The sequence below is a fragment of the Sinocyclocheilus anshuiensis genome, unplaced genomic scaffold (genome assembly GCF_001515605.1).
Source record: "Sinocyclocheilus anshuiensis isolate Anshui unplaced genomic scaffold, SAMN03320099.WGS_v1.1 scaffold1393, whole genome shotgun sequence".
Taxonomy (NCBI): domain Eukaryota; kingdom Metazoa; phylum Chordata; class Actinopteri; order Cypriniformes; family Cyprinidae; genus Sinocyclocheilus; species Sinocyclocheilus anshuiensis.
In genome coordinates, this window is record NW_015548343.1 from 759,582 (window position 1) to 786,479 (window position 26,898).

Genomic DNA, 26,898 nt, shown 5'->3' on the forward strand with positions numbered 1-26,898 from the left:
TGGTGTTCGGCCAATCACAATGCACTGGGTCAGCTGGCCAATCAGAGCAGACTGCGCTTGTCAAAGGAAGGGGCTTTGTTGAAAACGACGCGTTTGAGAGAGGCGGGGCATAGAGGACCTACAATAATGTACAGTATTTGAAAAATAATGTGTTTTTTGAACATTAAAGCATGTCAACATATTCTGTTACACCAAATACACAAAATAATGATCTTTAAAATAGCATCATGTGACCCTTTAAATAGAAAACAGTTACTTCACAATATTTTGGATCAAATAAATGTAGCCTTGGTTGAGCAAAAAAAAAAAAATCTTCTTAAATTCTGACCTCAATAGTAGTGCATATCTCATGCTTGTGGTATTGGACAAGCATTCAGGTCTGCATTTGCATATTTGCGTAGGTTTATGGCCTTTAAATGAACACATTCACTTGAACCCAAACCACACAGACTGAACCACTCACCAATATACTGAGGGGTTCCACCTAAACTCTTATACTCTTCTCCTTGAATAAAGCGATGAGCCATGCCAAAATCAATGATCTTGATGTCTGGATTGGGAGCGTGTTTGTCAGACAACATGATATTTTCCGGCTGAAGAACAAGAAGGAAGAAAAGAACATGTATTTTGCCTTATACACAAGAAGGTTACTGATTTTTATTGTAAATTATATGTTTAGTTTATTAGGTTATACATTTTTTAAACTTGTGTTGAAATTTATCTAACCCTAACCAAGTTATTTTTCTACACAGGTTTTTAGGTCAGTAAAATGCTGGTATGGTTTCTTTAAGAAGCTCAGTAAGGTTTGATGACAAAGATATAAATAAATATTACAGATATTTTGAATAAATATAGTGGATTTAGGGCATTTCCACAATGTGAACAAAATCAATATATTTGTCCTTTTTTCTGAATAAATACTGTTGTGTTCGAAGTGTCAAATTCATTTTGGTCAGAGGTGACAGCTTGGGTGAGAAAGGTACACAATCTACATCCTCATTACCGGGTTTAAATCTTTATAGGAAGTGACATGCTTGCTACACAGAGTTAAAATTAACTTTCGAAGGCCATTTGAAACTGTTCATGTGGTTGATTGGTTCGCTTTTCTGACTTATTTAGATGGAGGCTAGCAGAAAGATGGGCATCCTTCCTACCTTCAGGTCAAAATGAGCAACGGTTTTTTGGTGCATGTAGCAGACACCTTCCAGAATCTGCTTCATGAACTCAATGGCTTCCGTCTCTGTGAGGTTCTCTTTCTCAGCGATGAAATCAAAGAGCTCGCCACCCTTTATGCTATATAGAAAAAAGATAAGATCAACAAGAAAGAAGAATGAACCATAGATCAAAGAACAAAGAAAAACTCTTATTCTCATGTAATGCAACATTTTTTATTATTATTAAATATAGTATTTAAATTGTAAAGTGCAACTGTAATTCAGTTGAATTTATACTGATTTAATTTTTTTAATCAATTTTCCAGATTTTTTGCATTATAGTGATGTGAATTTGGGGGGGACATGTATAATTGTCATGAAAAAAAGGTTAATTTAAAAAGAGACGTAATGTAAAATATATTTTAGATTTTTTTTTACTTTTTATTTTTAGGTGAAATATGAACATTTCTTTAATATTAATCATATCATAACTTTCTGTTGATTCTTCCTCCTATCTCTATCTATCACTCATCACATTCATTCAGGTGTGTTTCCTCCAAGTTTTTTTAATCTCAGAAAAACAAACACATACTCACAGCTCAACGATGAGGACCACCTCTGCCCTGCTCTCGAAAACATCTTTGAGAGCCATGATGTTTTGATGCTGAAGGCTCTGTAGGATCTCCACCTCCTTCTCCACACTCTTCCTCTCCAGGCCCAACCTGCTTCCTGCACCTTTCTTCAGCTTTAGGAATTTCCCCGCCCACAGAACGTCAGTGGCCCGTTCCCGCACCTCATGCACCTGCCCAAAGTGACCACTAGGATAGACGGCAATAGACAGAATAAATGGAGATAAGTGTTAAAATAAGACCTAGGAAGTTGTTTAACTATGTAAGTTCCAAAAAAGGGGTTAAAACAGATTATCTTATATACGGTACAATGCATGTATACTATAGTGAACCTACCGTATAATATAAATATTTAGTATATATGGCATTGTAAATTATTTTAATTTTCATTTTTTTTATTTGTTAATTTATTTTAGATTCTTTATTTTATTGATTATTTGTATTGATTTTTAGCATAATAATAATAATTTATTATGGCACATTTTAATGTAATAATGAACCAATAAAACGACATAAAAAAACGTAACTCATTTGTTTGACAAAATAGATATTTTGGAAATGTTGCAACCCTCTACGGACACCTTGGCAATTGAATCGCCATTGGCTAGTAAATTTTTTTGTTTACTCGCCAGACTGAAATTCTATACTTTATATATATATATATATATATATATATATATATAACAATGAACTTATGTGTGTTTCTTTTTTTTCTAGCACAGATCGCTTGATGGAGAGTGAAACTCTGAAGCGCTCAGTCAGAGTGTTTGGCGAGTGAAAATATATCTGTGCTAAACTTATACTCAGCCTCCAACTCACACACTGGCGAGTAAAATCTGAGAATTTATTAGCCATTGGCTAATATTAGACATCATTTAGTCGCCCAGAGTGAAGATTTAGTCGCATATGCGAGTGATTTACTCGCAATGTAGAGGGTTGTGTTGCCATGTTAATACCAAAATATTATTTTAAGTGCCTCTAAAATACTATTTAAATGGCAATGTGAAAATGATCATATTGTTTTTTTATATTATATTATATTAAAGATAATTAATATTTTGATATACATAACCTTTCAAAATTTTGTGTCGGCATAAGAGTTTTTAAAGTTTTTGAAAGAACTCTCTTATGCTAAGCTAATCCGGTAAAAATACAATAGAACTGTGAAATTCTTACAATGTAAAAGTTGTATTTTATCTTATTTAAATATATATTTTAAAATGTAATTTATTATGTATTATGTAATTATTTTCAGCATCATTACTCCAGTCTTTAGTGTCACATGATTCTTTAGAAATCATTCTAATATGCTGATTTGGTTCTCAATAAATATTTTATTATGATCAATCTTGAACACAGCTTTGCTGCTTTTTTCAGAATTCTTCACTGAGCAGAAAGCTCAAAAGAACAATATTTATTTGAATGACATTTTTTTCTGTAACAATGTTTTGCAGAATGGATCCATGCTGAATAAAAGTATACATTTCTTTAAAAAAAATAAAAAAATAATCTCAATTACTTTTGAACAGTAGTACATACCATGGTACTGTCATCTGATATATATTTTTTTTTCTTCAGGAAAGAGAATAAAAGAGAAAATAAATTGTGCATCTCTTTACCTTCCCAAAACACTTCCAATCTCATAAAGATCTTCAACATTATCCAGCTTGAATACAGCCATGCTGCTGTCTCTCTCTCTGTCTCTTCAGTGTCCTCTGTCTGTCAATGTCCAAAGGAAAGCTATGGGCTACTGTATAGTGCTCATACTGGGGTAAGCATTAGGTCCACACCTAAAAAACACAGGATTGTAGTAAGTGGCCTATTTCGGTTGAACAGAACTCCAAACAAACAGAAAGCATTTCTATAAGAATTTAACTAAGCTTGCACAATCATTTACATTAAGTAAGCCTTTTATGCCTTTAAAGGCTGCTCTGACAGCACAACCATACTAGCTGGGAACAGAAAAGGAGAGATATCTGGAAATCATTTACGAGTCCCCAAAGGGTGAACATCTGGAATCCAAAACCATCTGATAAGCCAGAACTACACACATGAGAAAGAATGTTGGACTAAATGCTCTAGCATTTCGAACAGACGTAAACAAGACAGTCCTTTAAACTTCAACCAAGTGTGGACAACCCATTAGGTCACAATGTGCAATACAGAGCATGAACATAGTGTGAGAAACTGCCAAGACCTTAGTTACCCTTCCATGATTATATTAATGCATTCTTAAATAATGAGCCCATTCCCCACATTGAGTTGTGGTGTAATTAGTTTTCAATGGCTAACACGGTTTGTCACCAGGGGAGGAAGAAATGAGAAAATGAATGAGGAGGAGTTGGGAGGAGAAAGATTATTTATGGAGTGACAAGACAAACAAGGTCTTGTTTTAGCATGTCTATCCATCTGCCTGTCTACCCATATAATCTATCATTTATCCATTTCAGAGAAGAAAATGTGAGTTATAAGTATAAATGGTGTGATACTGGAGGTGGATTATTTCACATTGCATTGTAATTGATGTAAATAATGTAAATGTGCTGTGAATGCAAAAAATATGGCATTGAGAGCAACTGCAAATGGCAGTTTGTCTGATTTGAATACAAGCTGGACAAATCTGTTGCATCTAAGGTGAACAAACACTAATTCTAACACTTAAGTGCACAAGTAGACTCTCTCTCATAGACTGCTGAGAGGAGCATCACTATTATTATTTCTTATATTTAAAAAAACAAACTCCAGATCTGAAGTAGCAAACTTCACTCTTGACAACCATCCAGATCACACTAGCAACAACAACCCTATAAATGCCCTAGAACCCTATAAAAGCCAGAACACCCTGGCTACCATATAGTAAAGCCCTGGCAACAACAATCAAGAACACTTTAACAATGCCCTAGCAACCCAGAGTAACGACCCAGAATGCTCTAGCAATCACTTTGAAATGCCATAGCAACAAAGCAAAACACCCTAGCAACCATATAGCAATGCCCTGACAAAGAACACCCTAGCAACCACCCAGAGTATCCTAACAACCATATAGAGACAGAGCGCATTTAGGCCACGGCCACACTGGGGGGGCTGCCTCCTTGTCATTTCTGACTTATAACAAATAACAGAGCAATGCCTAAAAGCTGCTATGTGACAAGGTGTACAGTAAACAAGCTAAAAAACCCAGAACTACGATTTTATAAGCTGTCGACCCCCCAAAAAACAAGCGTTTAGGAAACAATTAGTTGTAGATGTTGGGGTATTTCACGTTGGGCCGTTCAGTTGGATCATTTCTCAAACAAAAGGACGGTTAGGAAAAGGGGCACTGACATAGACCAATTAAATTTAGTTTCTTAATATATCTCCTCCTCTCAGATTCACACAGGGTGGTAATGTGATAAAACATTCCATTTCATGGAAATATGAAATAATCCTTTGACATGGTTAAAAATAATGAATGGTCTTGTCGCCGATTACGTTTCCCTCCACCTTGTCACATAGCAGCTTTTAGGCATTGCTCTGTTTTTTGTTATAAGTCAGAAATGATGAGGCAGCTTCCCACAATAGAAAGTCAATGGAGAGCGTTGGATTGTTTTTCCCCCCGGTGGGCATGGTTTTCAGATTATGATGCGTGTCGCTCTGTCTCTATACAAATGCACTAGCAATGCCCTAGCAACCACCTGAAATGCCCTAGTAACCATCCATAATATCCTAGCAACCATATAGCAATGCCCCTGCAACAAAAATAAAAACCTTAATAATGCCATAGCAACCCACCAGAATACCCTAGCAACCATTTAGAGGACCCTAGCAGTGATTAAATGAATCCCCGGCACGAAAAAAAAAAAAAAACCCTAGCAATGTCATAGCAACCACCCAGAACACACTAGCAACCACCCAGCAATGCCCTAGCAAACAGCGAGAACACCCTAGCAGCCATATAGTAATGCCTAGCAACCACCCAGCAATGCCCTTGCAACAACACAGAGATGTACAATATAGCCATAGCCAGGGGCGCATTAATGCACGGGCTTCAAGGGGCTGAAGCCCAGGGGCCTACACTGGAAAGAGGGCCCACGGGCTGCAGGGAAATTATATTTTTTGAATCATTATTTATATGGGAGTTTGCAGCATTGACAACAGCGTTCTGTAAACAAACTCACACACTCATTTTTAGCGATGCCCTGGTTGTAGTATAGCAGTGCTTCTCAAAGTCTGGACTCCGGTCCGGATCCGGACCCGGAGGGAATTCAATCCGGACCCGCCTTCATTTCGTATTTCAAGAGCACTAATATATGTCCTACTTTGATAAACGCATGTTAAATTTATAAATCATTTGTTTAGTTTTTTTTTTTATGTCTTTTTGGAGATGGTCCGAAATGAAAGCAAAGGCGAGATACTGAAACTTTTCCTTCATGACATTTGTTGTCATGACATCCAGATAATATGACATTTCAAATAATATGAGTCATTTTTTTTCTTTCAATTTTTGTTATCACTTAGATTATGGCCATTTGACTTCTAGCAGTGTCCAGTGTTTCCTATACATTGAGTTATTTGTGGCGGCCTGTCACAATATCAAAACTGACCGCCACAAATAGATTTTCCAAAAGGCTTATACTTCGTTGAATAAACTGAGCACTGCACATTTCAAAATTAAAATGCAGCGCAGGTGTTTTTATGAATGTATCTTTGAAAAGAACCAACCATCTTCAGAAAAGCTTCGATGTCATTTTAATTTCGACTGCGTCCGAAAGCTCTAAAATGCTGCCTTCGGAGGCAGCATTTCAAGGCATCAAGGCATCAAGGCACGTCCGAATACAAATTCTGCTTCACTTCCTGTCTCCGGAGGTACCTTCTTCTGATCTATTTTTGAAGGCAGCATAGATGTATCCTTCGCTGCCTTTGATATCCCACAATCCTGTGCGTTCCATTCCATGACGGTTGGGATAAAAAAATAAAGATGGCGTCTGAAAGTTGCGTTTGGTGGTCAGTTTGTGTGTAAATGTATGTTTCTGACTAACTTTTTGCACTTTTGATGTTATTTCTAGCGAGAAATCAGTATTATAATAATTAAATATTTGTTTAGTTATCATCAAAACTCGTTCTATTTTGTTGTAGATCATTAAACCGTTACGCTGCCTCAGAAGCCTGTCCGAAATAAGTTTCATGAGGTGCCTTCGTGCAAAAACGCTGCCTGCAAAGTCATTGCCTCATAAGACTGCCAACGTCTTTCCTGTAATGCCTGATAAAGTAGCGCTTATTTGATTACAGCCATTACCGGGGAAACCGCTATATCTCCTGCTCCAGCAGCACCTCCTGCTGGCAGATAATGAATTTGCATTTGCAAGTCTGTGGGAAACTGGTGTCTGTCAGCAAACATAAACAAAAAGCATGCTACAGAGCTGTTTTGAGAAGGTGCTTAAGTTTTGAGCCATGTATTATTACTCTGAATTAGGCTACTACTACTACTACTATTACCATCTTGTGCCCTGCAGTAATCATTTACTCAAACTCTCTTTTATGAGATAAAGGGGGGGAAGAAAATCGGCCAAACATATCGGCCAAAAAAATCAGCATCATATATCAGCCATCGGCTGCCCTGATTTTTAAATATCTGCATCGGCCAGAGAAAACCCCTTGTCGGTCGACCTCAATTGCTGACACTTTTGCACTTTTGCATAAATGTATTTTCAATGCAAAGGGCGCTTTATTTATTTTTTTTAATTAATGCTTATTTGTTATGCATGTTATGTATGTTTATTCAAAACAAGTTTTGTAATAACCAATTGTTCCAGTCCGGACCTTTGACACTGATGAAAATTCAGATTTGGACCTTTGAATGTAGACTTTGAGAACCACTGCTATATAGTGAATGGCTCAGTTTAGGTTCCCCCCACAGTTTGTATAGTTGGTATGCTACATGTGTTCCATCGATATACTGTAAGTGGAATGTACAATGCATTCGCTAGTAAATAACCGCAGCACGAGAGTATCTATATGTCAACACGCAGATTAACAGAAACACAACACTGCTGTGTGAAAGGAACTGGACCGGACAACGTTCTGTAACGTCATACAGTGAGAGTTCAGTAACTTGGTTGGATGTAATCTTTGTGTCATCTGTGTCCCATAAATAGTGTCAATTTTAAATACGGGTCTCAAAGTCTCCATTTTAAATCCGGGGATGGAAAAATAGGAATTGTCCTATTGCTTAAATGCGATCATTAAACTTTATACGACTGTGATTTAACTAATTCAACGTGAGCATGTCATGTTTCAAAATAAAAACGCAGTTAGCAATCACCAAATAACCCACATTTATGCCAACATACCATGTTGTTTTGATCTACTGATGATGAATAATGAATATTTTGTGTGGTTTATGGTGTTTAAATCATACCTGTAAACTCACATTTCAGCCAGGAAAGTTTTGATGGCATTTTCCTTTCATATTACCCCCGTATAATGCCCGTAATAACGTAGTGTTTATGTAATGGCTATATAATTCTGCTGTTCCACAAGCGCCACCTTGTGGCAAAGAGTTAATTTGCATATTTGCTTATATTCACATTTTACGCAGAACAGTGTTGTGAATGTTAACTGGCATATTAACAAGACAAAAAAAAAACTAAATTTGACCAATTATTGTTAGGAAGCTTAAACAAAAAAAAGAAGGTTTTCTGGGGTCGGGGGGCCTACTGTAATGCTGTAGCCCAGGGGCCTTTGGTTATCTTAAGGCGCCACTGGCCATAGCTACCACATAGCATTGCCCTACCAACAACTAAAACACCTTAACAAACCTAGCAATACTCTAGCAACCAGAACACCCTAGCAACCACCCAGCAATGCCCTAGCAGTCAGAACATCCTAGCAACCACCAAACAATGCCCTTGCAAACACACAGAATGCCCTAGCAATCCCCCAGCAATGCCCTTGCAAACACACAGAACACCCTAGCAACCACCCAGCAATGCCATAGCAATCAGAACATCCTAGCAATCACCCATAAATGCCCTATAGCAAACACACAGTGCATTCTAGCAACCACCCAGAATACCCTATAGCAACGAAATAACCATACCCTAGCAAGCAGCTGTCTAGCATTGTGGCTGTTAGTTTCACACAGAAACAAACCAAACACATTTTCTTTAGAAAAAAAGTGTTTGATCAAAGTCTAACAGTGTCTGAAGCAGCCAGTCGGCCAACCAGAGCTCAGTGCTTAGAAGCTGAAAGAGAAAAAACAAGCAAGGGAGTGACTTTTGAAAAAAAGTTATTTTACATAACAGATACAATCAAACATTTGTATCTAGAAGACACACACCATACACACATGCAATCATACCACACATCTCATGTTCTTGAATCCATCTGCATTGCTCTGTGATGATAAAGACAACAGCTTATATTTCTGTGTGCCAAACTGAAGTTTACAGAGCACACTGGACATTCAAAGTGTTTAGCTTGCACGTCAGTTGCGTTGTTTAAAGTGCACATCAACTGTGTTATAGAGGGAACAGAACAGCTATTCCAAAATATCACCCCACCCATCTCACTTCAGCTTCCTACAGTAAAATACCAGGGGAAAAGCCAAAGAGCAGAACAATAGCCTTCATTGCAAAACAAAAAACTCCCCTTTTGCTTAATTGGAGCAACACTCACTCAGCGGTGTCAAATTACACACTCATATCCAGTAAAACTATGCTCAACAATTTGTTTCAGCTTGTGTTGTCATTTTTGCATCATTACTGCATTTTGCAATATTTTAGCTTAAAAGGTACATACACTATAAGGATAGAGCTTATCTTCCATCACATTATGTTAGGTACTTTATTTTGTAAATTCAGCTGAGTCAAATGTGTGACAATGTGCGAGTTCAAGTGAGTGAATTCTGAAATTTGAGCATGAGCTCGCTTTCATTCCCTCAAAGAAACAACTTGAAGAGCAATTCCAAAGTCTGAAAACTGCCTGCTAAATCTAGGATCATATCTCCAACCATAAAACGCCCCAAAATAATGACCACATCCTTGATTTTATTTTAGTCTTAGAGCTACAGATTCTCCCCTACAACAATATAAATGAGGAAAACAAGGTATAAGAATTGACAAAACCAAGAATTTTTTTTATTTTTATGCCATTTTTTTGTTCTAGCACAAGCTTCCAGGAAACCCACCACAAGCACATACATATAACTTGACGTTAGGCTGATTGAGTCATGTTAAAATACAGTTTTGACTTGAATAAAAGCAGTTAACTAGATGTTATCATATGAATCACATAGGTTACCTGACAACTTCTTTTACAATGTGAGGACAAAATTACACATGCAATCAGTAACGCCTTTCCAATGCGCCTTTCAGCTAAATCCATGCGCTGCAAACCAAATATGGACAAAATAAAATTGCATCTCTTGTTTTTTTTTTTGTTTTTTTTAATAAAAACCCTAAATCCAGAGGAAAGATCAGGTCTAATTGTTTACCCTCAGGGCCTGGGAGGTTTGTGGTTTGTTAGCCAGACCCTGGTAGTTAGGTCTTGGTGATAACCACTTATATATCACTAACTATGCAACAATCTTGCTTGGTTATTTTATTTTAAACAACGTAATAAAGTCATTGGCAGTTTTGAAACTCACACAGGGTTTTTACACTGAAGCAGTCTTGACAAACCTTGAAAGAGAATGTGAATGAAAGAAAGTTAACGTTTAAACTGCAGTTTTTGCTTTTTGCTCCGTTTTGCTTTGGTCTGACAATGATAGAAAATCCCACATGCGATGAAACGAAATCACATAATAATTTAACAAATATAACCAAATCGAACGTCTCCTGTCGACTCTGTGTGTGCAGAACACGAACGAAACCTGCGTGTGGAAACTTGTTCGTGTCTCATTCTCGCGCGTCGTGTCTGTTCAATATTCCACTGCGAGTGTTTCTGAGCTACGCACCTAGGAAGCCCCGAAGTGTCACGATCGCGATGCAACGATTAAATGAATGTCCATTTCCTTGTAACTTCTATCATGCACTGCGACATATGTTCAAGTTTTATTTTCTCGTATCTCCCTTTTTTCATATAGAAGAGCCTATTCAATGTAAAATCCCCTGTAACCTGAAGAATCGGTTGAATTATGGGACGTACCTGGCATAGATCCGTCATGAAGTCGTGTCTGTTTGACGGACGAGCTCCTCTGGCTGCGGACGCGCTAGTACTGAAATGAGGAAACGCTCATGTTGACCACGTCTGTACAGTGAGTGCACGCATGTGGCAAGCCGTTTTAACACTAGGCCTACGCCTCAACACTAACACTTTTTGTAACTAACTTCTTAAAATTTATAGTAAGCAATCCATCTTACTAATCCTACTAAAACAACTATAGTGACTACTATATAATCCAAACATATGTGGAACTCAGATACCAACTAATCACATTTATGTCACATCATTATATATTTTGATTTCAGCTGGCACTTATTCTAATTTTACTAGTAGTAACCATGCATTAGGTAGTAGCTATTCTTTAATAGAGCAGTTGGGAAAGATATGAGTGTCTATAAATAGGTACCAGTATGCTATTCAATAATCCTGAATAAATAACAGTAACTATTTATTACAGTTACAAGTAACTCAATTAAAATTAAATAATAAGTTGTAGTAATTAGCCTAATTCTAGTAAAAACTGGAATGGGAATCAGCAATAGGAATAGCCTACATAGTTGCAAGAGAATATCTGAACCACACGCTCACGGAATTTATACAAACAAATAGTATTATTTACTAGTAATACTGGAACAGGTACTTATCCACAAAAATAACGTATCCACTAAAAAAGTGACTAGCAAAGGAATAAGGATCAGCTTCTAATAAATATTTACAAGTTAAACTGAAAATGTGAACCACTTTTTACTACAAAAACTATTTGACCTACTACTGGAACAAATATTCACTTGCAAACAAGTACTACCATCTAATAGTTACTAGTAACACTCAACAATATATTGGTTGCCATTGGATTACTTAGATGTAATTAAAAATACATTTGTAACATAGCCTACGCGTTAGTTTTAAGCACTAAATGTTAAACCTGCTTGCCGCAGCACACCTCATGAAAAACGGGGGTGGATGTATCATAGGTAACTCTCTCTCTGCAGCTCCATAAACCTCTGGAATTCACGGTTGAGAGATTGAGGCTAAAATGATGCATTTCTGCAGCAGAAAAAAAAGGACTCGTTTGTGCATTTAAGCAGGAGAAACAAGTCGGACAATTTTCAGAGAATTACTTAAGGTGACTGTAATAGTGCAGGCAAGAATTAAAGTGGACTCAGCTCAGATCTAATGGCTGGACAGCTGTTCTTATTTAACCAACACATTTTTGAAACAGACGTTTTGAATCAGATTAAAAGGAAGTGGAACACATAGAAAGAGGGAAAAATGTGCATGACAATCACGTTAAATAAAACCGTTGTATATAGTTTGGTATGCATGACTTATGAGTGGCTATTGTCGAGCCTAACGAATGACAGGTAATTTTCATTCCCGTCTCGTGCCGAATTTCATTCTGAATGTTAACGTACGTGCGCCATCTAGTGGAGGTGCTCTGTAACTGTCCTGTTAGTAATTATTTTGGAAAGAGAATAAATAAATAAACAAATAAAAGACAATGGACACAAAAGTAAAACATGTTGTTAAATAAGAATTCATTTGAGAATTATTTTGGACTAAAGATACGAGTTCACAAAAATAACATCATAATGTTATTTTTTTAAATAATTTAAATAATAACATCATAATAACATTATAATAATATGGGCCTAAATAAAATACAGAAAAAACAGCGAGGAAGAAAGACAAAGAAGAAATCTCATTGTGTATCCCAATGCATTATAAAGAAATGTTAAAGTAAAGCTTGTGGGTATTGGGCACAGTACTTTGCTCACCATTTGTATACCTCTTTTGTCATCTCTTTCTATTTTTCTCACCTCTCTTGTTCATTGTGGTCATTGTTTCTCATCCTGTGTGGTGAGCAAGTCATGTGACGCAACTGCCTCTTCTCTCTCTCTCTCACACAAACACACCCTAACAACACTCTCACTGTGCTTAAAAATAAACATACATAAAAAGCACATGCACATAGATACAGGATACATAGACACACATTTAGATGTTTACAATTTGTGTTGAAGAGGGAAACATTCTAAAGATAGTTTTAAACAGCATGAGTTTTGTTTTATAGACAGACATTAAAAAACATTAAAAAAATCTACAGAAACTCAATAAAACTGCAGTAACATGATATTATGATTAAAAAGTGAATAATTTTAGGAGGACCTCCACTTTTACATATCATTTTCGCAAGTTATGTTAATGCATATCTTTTCAAAGCATTTGTTTTAAAGAATTTGGTAATTGTGTACTTGTAGTTCAAATGATTAAAAAAATCCATAAATTGTGGCACACTGTAAAAATTATAAATAAATAAACAAACGATTATTGTAATATGTTTTAAAAGAAAATACAACTACAGTTTCTCTACTTCAAAAGCTCACATTTAATTCGATGTGTTACTTTCTGTTCCTTTGTAACTGTTTGTGAAATTTACTATCAATTTCTGATGCAATTTTGCTTCTACACTAATTTTTTTTTTCCCCAGTGCACGGCAAATTTTGAAAATCAGTGCAAATTGTTAGGTTGTTTATTTGAGCGTTAGTAGGCCTACATCAGTTGAATATTCACAAGAAGTTTCAAAATGAAATCGGCACACAATCACCCACAGTTCACTATCAGTTCTTTGCCTGTGACCTTTTCCGCTCTCTTTCTCTCTCACTCACACATGCATTTAAACAGGATGAGGCAGAAACACTCAAGAACAGACAGGAAGAGGTAACATTTTACACTCTGCACTTGAGCATGGACTTTGACTACCAAAAGATTAAAGGTCAGCTATCTCTCAACACCTTTTGAACTTACATAATAATTCTTTCTAAGGTAGAAATCAAATGTGTTTTATTACAAAAAATAAACAAAACACAACCTGATGGTTTTAAGATAAGTTGTGTTTACTTGCTTCTTCTGACGGTACACTGACGACTGGAAATGCTTTCTTTTAAAATCTTAAAATGTCCATATTTATTAGAATGTCAGATATAGCTGTTATTTTGACAAGGTTATACTTATTTCATGTATCATTTTGTGAAAATAAATATATTTTTCAGGTTATATTTACTGTCAGAATGAAGCTATATGGTGCTCAAGCTGTGCTTATTTTGTTTTAATGTGTTAAAATAGATTATAGGCAATCTAGCATTAATATAGAATTGGGAGTTAGTTTAAAAAACAGAAATGTCCTAGACTTTGTGTAGTATAAAATGACAACACAAATCTACATGATAATCTACTCCTTACTATACTATAATTCTCAAACACAACTGATTCTGACTGCATGGCTATACCATAATCTTTCAACACAGCATTAGTGTTACACAGAGCCTTTAATATTTGTAACATTATTGTTTTGTTGATTGTTTGGTATCTAGAATGTTCTGTGTTGCTGACGTGCTTGTAGAGAACGTGACATTTCCGTTCAGGGTTATTTTGAGCCTGACTCTACTGGTGTGGTTCTAACTGTATCTCAACTTCTAAATCTTGCACACTGACATCTGATATTTAGATACTCACATCTACAAGTTAATATTAAACATCTGAATGTATTTAAAGATTAATACATTCAAAAGGCAAATAATAGTCCGATCGAAGGTTGAAGGCACTAGAAGAGAATATTTTAGCATATTAAATTGAAATTAAATCACATCCATCTTTCATTTACTATTGATAAGTGTTTCAATATTGTTTGTTTTAACCAGGGTGCCCAAACTCGGTCCTGGAGGGCCGGTGTCCTGAAGAGTTTAGCTCCAACCCCAATTAAACACACCTGAACCAGCTAATCAAGCTCTTACTAGGCATACTAGAAACTTGAAGGCAGGTGTGTTGAGGCAAGTTGGAGCTAAACTCTGCAGGACACCGGCCCTCCAGGACCGAGTTTGGGCACCCCTGGCTTTAACGATCAAATTTAGGAGGATTCATTTGATTTCTGTACAGGTGCTGAATCTCAGCAGAGAGAAGAGCGATCGAGCGCTCTTCCTGTCCATTACCCGAGACCAAAGCCCCGTCCATCTGTAGCTCCAGAGAATCATCCCACAACCAAGAAACCTCCCGTAAAACCCCGAAGGAGCATAAAGTGTCGTCCCACAGCACAACAAGGGATGGAGCAACTAAACCAGGGACATCAGAAGGAAAATGAGGTGAATCTGTCAAGTAATAGATGTGTAACCATGACTTAAAAAGTCTGCAGAGCTCTGTTCCAAAAAATAACTTTAAAAAAACCCAAATATTGAATTCAATACCCAAATCAAAATATTGAATTCAAATAGGCCTAATGGTTTAAGCCTGTAAGATAGTATGATTACACACACACACATATATATACAATGTATTATTATACAATATAATCGTCTGAAAAACCTTCTAATGTCCTCAAAGTTAAAATGCGCATACGCTACAATTTCCACAAAACAAAAACACTTCTATCAGCGGTTCACCTGTTCTACATTCTCTCTAAAGAGCCGTTTGAAGCAAAGAAATAGCAGGTTGGTCAGTTCGACCAACAACAAAGTCAAAACTGACAAAGCTTTGAATTTTTTAGGCCAAATTTATTATATACAATATTTTAAAGCATTCTGAAATAATCCATGAGAAAGTAGCTGGTTAGATTTCATGAGATGTTTAATGTGACACGATCGCTTAACCAGAGTGATCTGCCCTGTAAATATTATTTACACATCTTGTGGGGGCTTTTGAAATCATTTTCAAAATCACTTCAAGCTGATTTAAATTTTTCACATTATCTTAAAATATATATATATTTTTTAATACTCAAGTCTACATACAGTGGGTACCGAAAGTCATCAGACCCCCTTCAATTTTTCACTCTTTGTTATATTGCAGCCATTTGCTAGCAGGTTGGTCAGTTCGACCAACAACAAAGTCAAAACTGACAAAGCTTTGAATTTTTTAGGCCAAATTTATTATATACAATATTTTAAAGCATTCTGAAATAATCCATGAGAAAGTAGCTGGTTAGATTTCATGAGATGTTTAATGTGACACGATCGCTTAACCAGAGTGATCTGCCCTGTAAATATTATTTACACATCTTGTGGGGGCTTTTGAAATCATTTTCAAAATCACTTCAAGCTGATTTAAATTTTTCACATTATCTTAAAATATATATATATTTTTTAATACTCAAGTCTACATACCCTATATGTCGAACGTCACCTGACCAAACCCGGAAAACAGGTCTCAACGCTTCCGCTTGTCGGAGAGCCTGTTAACAGCCGTGTTAAATAATAGTGATATCTATGGACTTTTAAGATAATCAGTTAAACTAGCTAGCTATTTTTATTGTTTACGTTTTAATAATTTTTTATATGTAAATGTTAGTGAAAAGAATAAAAATAAAACTTTTAGATATCAGTCCACATGTGAACCTGGACCACAAAAACAGTCATAAGGGTCTATTCGAAATTGAGATTTATACATAATCTGAAAGCTGAATAAATAACATTTCCATTGATGTATGGTTTGTTAGGATAGGACAATATTTGGCCGAGATACAACTATTTGAAAATCTGGAATCTGAGGGTGCAAAAAAATCAAAATACTGAGAAAATCACCTTTAAAATTGTCCTAATGAAGTTCTTAGCAATGCATATTACTAATCAAAAATTAAGTTTTAATATATTTACAGTAGGAAATGTACTTTTATTTTTTGCAAAATATATTCATGGAACATGATCTGTACTTAATATCCTAATGAATTTTGGCATAAAAGAAAAATCAATAATTTTGACCAATACAATGTATTTTTGGCTATTGCTACAAATATACCCCAGCGACTTAAGACAGGTTTTGTGGTCCAGGGTCACATATGTGATGGACATTGGTTATGATCATCATTGGTATCTACTTTGAAGTCATCTTGAGTAAAACTGCTTCATATTTAACAAAGCATATGCAAAATGCTTGAACCGGAAGCAACGAGACCCGGTTAACAGAATACGGAAGTCTGTTGCACATAACCCCTATTTCCATGTTCATTTTTGTAGTTTATATTTACACAGTATAGCCTACTAGTATACCATGAAAACATTTTACATTGTAATATTGTGAAGGCACGTGTCAAATATTTTTTTGTCTTTTTAAATATTTTTAATATATATTTTAAAATGTATTTAAGCTATATTATATTATATATTATATCTAAATTACATCCTACTTGGATTCTCTATGTAAAAGACGACAGTGAAACGAATAGATCCTGCTCTGGTTTTGGGTCCCGTGAGGCCCCTGGAGGCTCTGACTCCATCTCTGCGCGCTCACACTCTGCTGTGGTTTGAAAGAACGCAGCTGCCTCGACTGCACAGGCCCGGACAGCCTCTCCCCTGCTGGCTCCATGGTTTTGCTACACGCAGGTTACAGCCACATCTAAATATTCTTCCAAAAACATAACAGAAAAACAGGTGCACAAGCAAAGTTTCACACATGCAGATGTGAAACAGTGTCAAATACATGTATTTGGTTTACATTTTCACACAACCTGTCTTTCTCACTCTCTCAGGGAAGCGGAACAGCTGCTGCAGGATAAGCCACAAGGCAGTTTCCTGTTGAGGCTCAGCGAGTCAAAGATCGGCTTTGTGCTGTCTTACAGGTACTTTATTTTGAACACAAAAAAACATTCTTAAAATGTCATTCTTATGGCCTGTTCACACTAAAAATGATAACTTTAAAGATAACTAGAACAATTAGCCTAGCGTTCACACCAATTCAAGATAATGTTCTGTTTATTATAAGTGTATGCTGCAGTTTTGTCACCTGCCACTTTAAATGCTTGAGCTCTTTAAGGTGGATTCCAAACATATTGTTCTGCATTACTGTTATCGCTGGACTTCCCTATTATCATATTTTAAAACTGTTTAGAAACTGTATAAAAACTCTATAATGAGTATAAAAATGTGTTGTTACAGTTACTATCCTTGGTGTAAATGGGCCTTTAAAATGTGGTGTTGGATTAAAAAATTGTTCAGTATACAAAAAGTTAATAAGCAAAATCGACCATTGTGCAACATACAATAGTGGTGTTTTGTTTCTGAATGTATCAGAGTTCAATCAAATTGGTTGTGTGATTGATTCAATGACTCAGTAATAAAACAGTCACTTTTGTTCCTGATTGAGTCAGTGTTTAAACAAATCAGTAAAGTAAATGATTTAAACAACTCATAAAGACATACATATTTCTTCAAGCTGTAGGAAGAGTCACCCTCATCACACAGATGAAGAGTAAAAAATGTGACCGACAGACAGCCTGTCAATTGTTGTGTACAACAAAATATCAAATCAAGTGTAATCTGCACACAAATGATGTTGTGCCTTTTGAGATGGCCCTCATTGCAGAACACAAGATCCAGGGGGCAAGGTTGGATCCAGATCAAACTCCTCCCACCTTACATATACCTAAACCAGGGGTCGGCATCTTTATTTGGGGATCAAATATGTTGTGGTTCCATGTGAATTTTATTCGGTGGAAAAGGGGCCAAAATGGCTCTTTTGACGTTGAAGGTTGCAGACCCCTGACCTAAACCTACCCATCTCCACCCCCTAGATGTGGATCCAACCCCGCCCCCTGGATCTTTGTTCTGCAGTGAGGGGCTACTGGGCCTTTTCTCAAAACTAACTTCCCTTTAATGAGCCATTTTTGCAATTGCAATACTTTTTGCAAAACTTTACCTATTGCTTTATCATTTAAAACCTAAACATAAGAAATTTTCCTTGAACTGTGTGCTACTGTTGATTTTAATATACTAGTATACCAGCAAAATACTAGTATATCTTATAGAAGTAAGATATTTTGTTATCTAATGCAATGGCATTTAGGCTATAGTGTGTTCAGCTACATTTGGTGTCATTGTACATATTTTCAAAATCTGTAATCTCACTCACTAAATAACAAATTAATTAAAAACCCCAGAGGAGAAGACCGGTGTCGTCATTTCATAATTGAAGAGGATGAGTGTGGATCACCTGGTAGTGTATATCTTAGAAATGATTGCTACTCCCCATGCCCTGTAACATAACTGAATATAACAGTTTAGCTATATGCCATGTTATCTTTATTTGGGGATCAAATATGTTGTGGTTCCATGTGAATTTTATTCGGTGGAAAAGGGGCCAAAATGGCTCTTTTGACGTTGAAGGTTGCAGACCCCTGACCTAAACCTACCCATCTCCACCCCCTAGACAATATTATAGAAGACAAATGATTGGTTATTGTCCATGTCCAGCAGTGTATTTTATTTCTTAGCCAATTAAAAGTAAGAGATCCTGGATCTTTGTTCTGCAGTGAGGGGCTACTGGGCCTTTTCTCAAAACTAACTTCCCTTTAATGAGCCATTTTTGCAATTGCAATACTTTTTGCAAAACTTTACCTATTGCTTTATCATTTAAAACCTAAACATAAGAAATTTTCCTTGAACTGTGTGCTACTGTTGATTTTAATATACTAGTATACCAGCAAAATACTAGTATATCTTATAGAAGTAAGATATTTTGTTATCTAATGCAATGGCATTTAGGCTATAGTGTGTTCAGCTACATTTGGTGTCATTGTACATATTTTCAAAATCTGTAATCTCACTCACTAAATAACAAATTAATTAAAAACCCCAGAGGAGAAGACCGGTGTCGTCATTTCATAATTGAAGAGGATGAGTGTGGATCACCTGGTAGTGTATATCTTATTGCTGGAGAACACAGCCGTCATAGAAGCCTGGACGACCTAATCAGCTACTACACCCATAATCCTGTGGGGCCCTTTAATGAGATGTTGACTGTGCCTTGCATGCAGGTACACAAACATTTTTTTCCCCTAGCAAATCTTTATGATTTTTAATACAGAAAGGGAGATATTAAAGATGATTTTACATATGATTTTCCAGTCATCTCACTTCATATCCTGTAATTTTTTCTTGCTATCTAGCCTGATGGGGGTTTTGCGGAAATTAATAGGTGGAGGGTGAAGGACGGGGAAGAAGAGAGAAATGGAAAAGCAATAGATCAAGAGGAGCAGACAAAACTGCCCATGGCTATCGGTCCAGCTGTTCTGAACTCATTACCCACAAACCCCTCCAAACAGACCACTTCTGCTACAGACGAGTCTGTGCAGTATGCAGCCGTGAGAAAGCCATTAAAAAAGACTCACTCACTGCCAGAATGCAAGTATGGAACTGAAACAGCGCCTCCTGGATTAGAAGTGAGTAAATTACAGACAATGAAAGCAAAAAGCTAAATCTCATTTTTTTTCTCTCACATTTCTTGTATTACACTTTGAGGGATAATGAAACTGATTAAAAAATCCCATAGACTTAATTCAAAGTCATATCTGTGGACAAGAATATCATCAAGGCCTCTTTGTTGAACACTCTCTCTTGCCTCTTTTGACTAGTAAGCACCCTCACACCCTACAAACCACCTAGTTATATCCTAGCAACCACGCAGAACACTGTAAAGACTGCATAGCAACAAGCTAAAATTCTCTTACCTCAACAGGTAGGCTATAGCATCCTCTAAGAATATTCTAGCAACAAGGTGGCGAATTTTACTCGGTCAATAGAGATTTTTTTTTCGATTATTCACGACCTTCATATGTATATTATGTGTGATGCAGTAACAAGACCGTGTACGGTAACATAATGCCAAGAAAAACATCTTTTTGTCGAGTTGTCATCGCAGAATGCACGAACAGACAAACATGCTACGTGTGCTTTGTAGTCTGATTTACGAACCAATGATTAATTTTAATCGATTAATTTTAGTAAATCAAAAACCACGCGGCTAATCCGAATCCCGACGCAACAGATTATTTTAATTACCGGTAATACTTCTAAAGGGAAGTTATCTAATGCCAAAAACAGCTCACATTTACTAGATAACAAAACTTCTGGACAAAGCTTCTGTTGCCTTGTTTCATCTTACTCAAAGCTTATCCTTACGAAAATTAACCATGGTTTTACTACAAACCAAAAACATGGTTACAATAGTTAAACCAGGGTAACCACAGATTAACCATGGTTTTGCTACACTAACCATAGTTTAACCATGGTGTTTGTAGTAAAACTGTGGTTATACAAATGGTAAAAAATAAAAAAATCCATGGTTAATTTTCGTAAGGGTAAAGTTTAATTATGATTTTTTTTGTTTAAGTGTTTAATGTCATATTATAAATATTATACACTAACAGGACATACTTCTTTAATACTACTTTTCCTCCCTCTAGAATGGCACTTCTGAGGTTGCTGAAAGACCCTCAAATCTTAATCTAACAGGGGATCAAGCTTCTCCTGTGGATGTCCCGTATGCTCGAGTTAACAAACCCCCCAGAGCAGTATCAGAAAATACCCCCAATTTCAGTGCCCAACCTGACCTCCAGGGAGTGACAGCAGCCATTACCACTCCATCCATCCCAAACTTTGACACAACAGCAGACCCGAAATACTGGAAACTGGAGCCCATGCACACTTATGAAGAAACTCCACACACACGCAGTCGTCCAGAAGAGATTGACTGCTATGCTGTGGGGTGGAGGAGGCAGGCGGCAGTGGATGAAGGTGAGAAACGAGGAAAACAAGCATCAAACTTGCTCAGGACTTGCTAGTTTTTAACATTTTCTGTCTGGAGTTCAAATATAAGAATTATTTGAATTGGTTTCAAAAGAACCATGCACTAAATAGTCACTAAAATAATATATAGTATATAAAACATATAAATACTTATTTGGTACATTATTTGCTGTTTTGACCTTTTCTTCAGTGAACCTTCCAAAGAATCATCTGTATTCAGAGGTGAACATCAAGGGTGCCCAAGAAGGCTATGCTGTACCAAGACCCGGGCCTAGTCTTCCTCTTAGACCACCCCCAAGATCTGCTCATGGTCCTTTACGACCAGAGCTCAATGGGCAGGTAAATATCCATGAGAATATTTTATGAGTGATATTCTGTGTAGTACATAGTGCTCAGTCTTATAAAAATGCTAAATTTTATGATTTTTCCCTCAGAGTTTTGGTGTGTCCCCAATGATGACTCAACACTCAGGTTTTCATCATTTAGAGCAGCCAAACCTGAATGCTTCCTCCAGCTCCATATATGAGCAGATTCCAGAAAGACCAACCAGCTCTAGAGCATGTCTGCCCCCACCAAACCCCAAACGCTGACCTCACGATTGTACAGTATAGACCTCTGAATTCACCAAAAGCGTATTTCCTTTATAAACACTCTGTATGACAATAAAAAAAAAGAAAAAAAAAAAGCATAGTAATAAATATTAGGATATGTGTACTATAACATTACATTGCTTATAACCTGTATATACATTTATAAGGCTTGTTAATAGTGACCTCCCCATGGAGGATGTAGGCATGTTTATCGGTTTATCATTTAAATTGAACCTGGATATAATTTTTTTTTTTGTGTGGAATCACTCAAAGTTGTAATTGCGCAGCAAATAATTCCATAATTAAATAATCACTTTAATCAAATATATTTATTCAGATTAAAAGCCACTGATTTTGTTTGTTTCAGTGAATTGATAGCCATAATATAACTAGCTTTTTCACTGAATTACTTCGCTGATTATTTAGCTGATAGAAAGATGATATTGCCATAAAAGACTAAGAATGCACTAATCACTACATGAGAAGAACATCACAGAACAAGAAAGCAGACACACAGATGAAAGCATATTTCAGTGAGTGACCAGACGCACAATGAGAGGATCTCTATAAATCCCTCTTTTATTTCCACAAACAAGCCCCACGTTGATCATGAAGGACTGTACAGTTCTGTTTAGCATTTGACAATCATTACAAAAAAAATAAAAGATGGTTCACCTGAATCCACCCTGGAATGGCCACTTTAATGTCAAAAGCAGTTGGTGATCCTCCTACTTGATGCTTATTCCTCAATTTCTGATGAAGACCAACCTCACATAAAAGCAGATTAATTCACTGACCATTTACCCCAATGTGGGTAATTAATTTACTAAAAAAAAAAAAAATTCTCAACTCCTGCCCACCATAATGCACTTCCATTCCTCCCTCCTTCCATTACCACAATGATCCCTGATCTGTTTTTATCCTGTATTAGATTACTCAGTTCTTTTTGCTCTTCTGGGAGTCGTACTTCCTCTTGCTGGAGTACCACAAGAGCAGAGGAATGCCAATGGAGGGAAGGGTCATGACACCAAAAGCTGCCCAGTCCAGCTTTTAGATGGAAAAACAGAGATTAGATTTCAATATAACTGCACAGGCTATGATATATTAAAGGGCATTTTACACCATTTTCCAGATTAAAGCACTTACATAATGTGGAGAAAAGCGTCTGTCAAACTCCCTTTGGGCCAGAATGCCTCCCTGACCTGGAGCACTTGTGTAACCAACCTAAGAGATGCAAAGAACGAGAAAAGTCTTAGCTAACAGCCAATAACTACATTTACATATACTGTAATCATAAAACATTTTACAAAATGTTATATATAATGGCTAACGAGGCACAGGAAAAAAAACTATTTACTTATACTGACTGTGTACATGAAAGGTATCGTAGGATTCCACTTACCACGACCTGTCCACCCTCCTGGGTCAGATAACTAACGGAAGCAGAGGTGAAGTTGAAGTATCCAGCTTTCAGAGGCCGCAGAACCACTGTGTGAGAAACATTACTAGCACTGAAGAGAGGAAGAGTTAAGGAACACAATCTACTGAAGAACAAAAGTAAATAAAGCATCCTGACTGTCTGATACAGTACTGATGATGTTAAGTGCTATCAGTAAAGATAAAATTGATTGATTTAAATTTAAACAGGATTACAGTGTTTAAACAAGGATGCGAGTCCACATCGGACTTAAAAATGCCCCTAAACAATGTAAAGATCCAGATGAGTGGCATCTATCTATCTATATCTACACACACACACATAAATATAAATATATACATATACATATATACATATACATATACTAAAGATCCAGGCATCTATCTATCTATATCTACACACACACACATAAATATAAATATATACATATACATAATACATATATCTTGGTTATATGATAATCCTTAAAATAATAATTATTCTCAAAGTAATTATAATGCTAATAATAAAATGCAATGATTTAATAGTATTAGCAGTAATAATAATAATAATAATAATCATCATTATTATTATTATTACTACTACTTTACTGATATTGTAAATTGATTAAATTATGGCAGAAATATATTAATATTTTTCAGTAAAATGTACTTTTAAAAGTAATAATAATATTCATAATAATAACACAATGTAATGTTTTAATATTATTATTATTACTTCGAAAAGTACATTTTATTATACAATAGTAATATGTTTCTGTCATCATTTCTATCATAAATAAAAAAATAAAAAAATAATAATAATTATTCTTTACTGCCCAGCCCTAATGGTTTCTACAGTAGATGCTTCTGCTTGTTTTACAATATGTGGACAGCACCTATTTTTTCTTTGTACAATGACCGAAACTCAAAATACGATTATGAAACTCAAAATATGATGATGATTATTTCCCAAAAAGTGTGGGTGGTGACATTTCTAAACGCGTTATAATGGTTGCTGCGTTCTTGCCAACCCTAAATCTAATCCTAACGTACTCCTAGGCTAATAAGAATGTTGTTCAAGCCCCTAAATCCAGTGCCAACCCGAACGCTGCTCCAGAAGCAACAAGGATGCTGATCAAGGAACATGTGTCTGTCTGAAGCGCTACCTTCCAGAGCAGCACCGCCAGCAGCAGGAAGATGAGGATTCCCACGAGGAGGCTGATGGCGATGATCCATCCCACAACGTAACCCCTGGGCTCCTGACTGTGAAGGGCCTCAAACACCAGCTGCAGGACAACATAGAGAGAGTGAACATACGCACACGAACCAGACGGGACACGACATTCAGCATAACATCACCGACTTAAATAAACATATTACAGATCGTCATTTCTCAGCGGGACCCAAGATCAGACTTTACAGACTGTATGAATCACCGTGTCATTTCCTGAATTTTATAACGTCTGTGCTGAGTCTACAGTATATTGGGTGTTGACTCGATCCAAAGGAAATGAGATTTCATTCTTCAAGTCAACAAATCAATCAAACACAGGTCTGTGAAAATTTTCATTAATCCAGATCATCACAGAATGCCAGGAGGAGTTCATTTGTTTACTGGACTGGACGTCATTATGTGAAGTCTGTTTTAACCATGGATGACCATTGCCTCTGAATAACATACATACACATAGTTTCATGCACAATATGTGTTATATGGCATACGTGCTCGCTGACCCTTAAATGTGGAAGAATTTCACCTCTGAAACCATAATGTACTGCCACAAAAACACAGTGAACAGTTCCCTCAATGGATCTGGATGGAAATGTCGCATGAAAAGCTAGCAGAAAATCCCAGTCCCAGTCTGGCTTCAGCTTCTGGCCACAGTTTCACTTCTTGAACGTGAGGGTCGACGGAAAAAACACATTAAATCAAAATCACAAATGAGAGATAATGTCTCGGTTGTTTCTTTGAAACAGTAATGAGATACAAATAAGACTTTTGATGAAGTTTAGAAGAGACCTGAAACTGCTCAGTTGCCAAAATACCAGTGTTATTTTAGTATTATTTACTATTCTATTTGATGAGATGTTTATTTTTTTTAATACTTTTGTCATTTTCGTTAGTATTTAACATTTCTATTTAGGAATTCTTTAACATTTCTATTAGCTTTATTCTTATTTGTTTTAGTTTGATCAGTTTTAGTACTTAAACCTGAGCTTATTTTATTTCAGATAGATAACAAGTTGTCTTACTTTTTCTTTTTAATATTAAAATTTTATTTCAGCTTAATTTCACTTAAAATGTACTTTTAATAGTTTTAGTTTGAGTTACAAATAAGAAAATGCAATATATTAACTTTAATTGATCTCAAAAATCTCTATATGAATTGAAATATTTTTCATCAAATTCCATTAATATCAAATGATCTCAGTTCTATATTATATGTCATTTTTAATAGTTTTGGGGGGAACTATTTATTTAGGTTTAATTTATTTTTAATGGTTTTAGTTTTAGTAATTTTAGTACTTAAGCCTAAACCTATTTCAGTTAGTTGCCAAGGCAAAATCTTTTGACTTTTAATTGTTTTAGTTAAAAAATAAAAACAATGCAAGATACTAACATCAGCAATGAAAACTATAAAAGAGCTGTAATATCTTCCTCTGCGTGCCGTCTTTGGGATAAACATTTCTCTATGATCAGACTTATTTGTATCCAATGGAAACTAAAGTGTAAGATATAAATATTGCACTAAATATATCTCGAGCATTTGTTGAGTTCAGCTGACTAAACTAATGATACAGCAGCATATAAAGGTTTAATGCTCACAGTTGGTCTGTCATTTCCAATTAGTTCAAGCTGCTGTGAACATGATGGAAACGATACAGTTGAAACATGCTACAAGACTGTGCGGTATTAATGCTTAAATGTGGGCAATGCCTTTTGTAAATGAGAGTTGCGTGTCCAGCGTTTGCCCCAGGGAGCATCGTGTGTGACTTAAAAACGGATTGCTTTGGGACCGATGCATTCCTAAGTGCTGAGGGCAGAAGGGGGCGCAGACACTTTTAACAGCCCTATTAGGAATTGGCCTCTATGCTACAAATGGGGGGCTGAAACTGGGTCAGAAACCCAATCAGCTGAGAGCAGGGCTGAGCGAGGTGCCATGGCACCAGACACCGAAACACAGTCCCATATTCCTCCAATCAATCGGCACTCCGAGGTCTGCGGCATTAGGGGTGACTGTTCTCAAGCACAGCTGTAGAGTAAAAAAAAGCCCCCTGCTCCCACATGAACAGCAAACCCCACCCAGATCTCAGCAGCTACTAAGAGCGGATGAGCTCAGAATCATGCAAACAGACAATTTCATTTTCTTCCGTGCATCAGGGGTCCTGA

At 36.3% G+C, this 26,898-nt stretch overlaps 3 protein-coding genes across 5 annotated transcripts in view; 1 reads left to right on the forward strand and 2 right to left on the reverse strand.

Moving 5' to 3' along the window:
• LOC107656625 (death-associated protein kinase 2-like) overlaps nucleotides 1-10,973 on the reverse strand; it is a 20,313-nt gene extending 9,340 nt beyond the window's left edge. Inside the window, exons 1-6 of one of the 3 annotated variants that reach the window (XM_016444542.1) lie at nucleotides 10,910-10,929; nucleotides 9,123-9,158; nucleotides 3,403-3,573; nucleotides 1,751-1,972; nucleotides 1,155-1,293; nucleotides 464-593 (exon numbers count right to left, since the gene is read on the reverse strand). In XM_016444542.1, coding sequence (XP_016300028.1) covers nucleotides 464-593; nucleotides 1,155-1,293; nucleotides 1,751-1,972; nucleotides 3,403-3,464 — 553 coding nt within the window. In that variant the 5' untranslated portion in view covers nucleotides 3,465-3,573; nucleotides 9,123-9,158; nucleotides 10,910-10,929. Of the gene's footprint in view, nucleotides 1-463; nucleotides 594-1,154; nucleotides 1,294-1,750; nucleotides 1,973-3,402; nucleotides 3,574-9,122; nucleotides 9,159-10,718; nucleotides 10,739-10,909 lie in introns of those variants that run through there. The other 2 variants (XM_016444541.1, XM_016444543.1) reach the window with 2 other exon arrangements.
• Nucleotides 10,974-13,605: 2,632 nt separating this feature from the next.
• On the forward strand, nucleotides 13,606-22,748 carry LOC107656629 (SH2 domain-containing protein 2A-like). Its single transcript, XM_016444551.1, has 10 exons — nucleotides 13,606-13,703; nucleotides 14,864-15,066; nucleotides 17,123-17,298; nucleotides 17,445-17,534; nucleotides 18,852-18,918; nucleotides 19,617-19,727; nucleotides 19,860-20,132; nucleotides 21,156-21,486; nucleotides 21,689-21,837; nucleotides 21,933-22,748. The coding sequence occupies exons 1-10, from the start codon at nucleotides 13,676-13,678 to the stop codon at nucleotides 22,086-22,088; spliced, it is 1,584 nt and encodes a 527-aa protein (XP_016300037.1). The 5' UTR covers nucleotides 13,606-13,675; the 3' UTR covers nucleotides 22,089-22,748.
• LOC107656630 (translocon-associated protein subunit beta) overlaps nucleotides 22,652-26,898 on the reverse strand; it is a 6,391-nt gene continuing 2,144 nt past the window's right edge. Inside the window, exons 4-6 of the mRNA XM_016444552.1 lie at nucleotides 23,491-23,599; nucleotides 23,235-23,312; nucleotides 22,652-23,135 (exon numbers count right to left, since the gene is read on the reverse strand). Of these exons, the coding sequence (XP_016300038.1) occupies nucleotides 23,025-23,135; nucleotides 23,235-23,312; nucleotides 23,491-23,599 (298 nt within the window). The 3' untranslated portion in view covers nucleotides 22,652-23,024. The remainder of the gene's footprint in view (nucleotides 23,136-23,234; nucleotides 23,313-23,490; nucleotides 23,600-26,898) is intronic.

What these genes read in the sequence shown, in the direction of transcription:
- LOC107656629 (XM_016444551.1), top strand. Translation starts at nt 13,676, where the DNA reads ATGGACTTTGACTACCAAAAGATTAAAG. An exon ending in CATGGTTTTGCTACACGCAG is followed by an intron (nt 17,299 to 17,444) that starts GTTACAGCCACA and finishes TCACTCTCTCAG; the next exon opens with GGAAGCGGAACAGCTGCTGC. An exon ending in GACCAGAGCTCAATGGGCAG is followed by an intron (nt 21,838 to 21,932) that starts GTAAATATCCAT and finishes TTTTTCCCTCAG; the next exon opens with AGTTTTGGTGTGTCCCCAAT.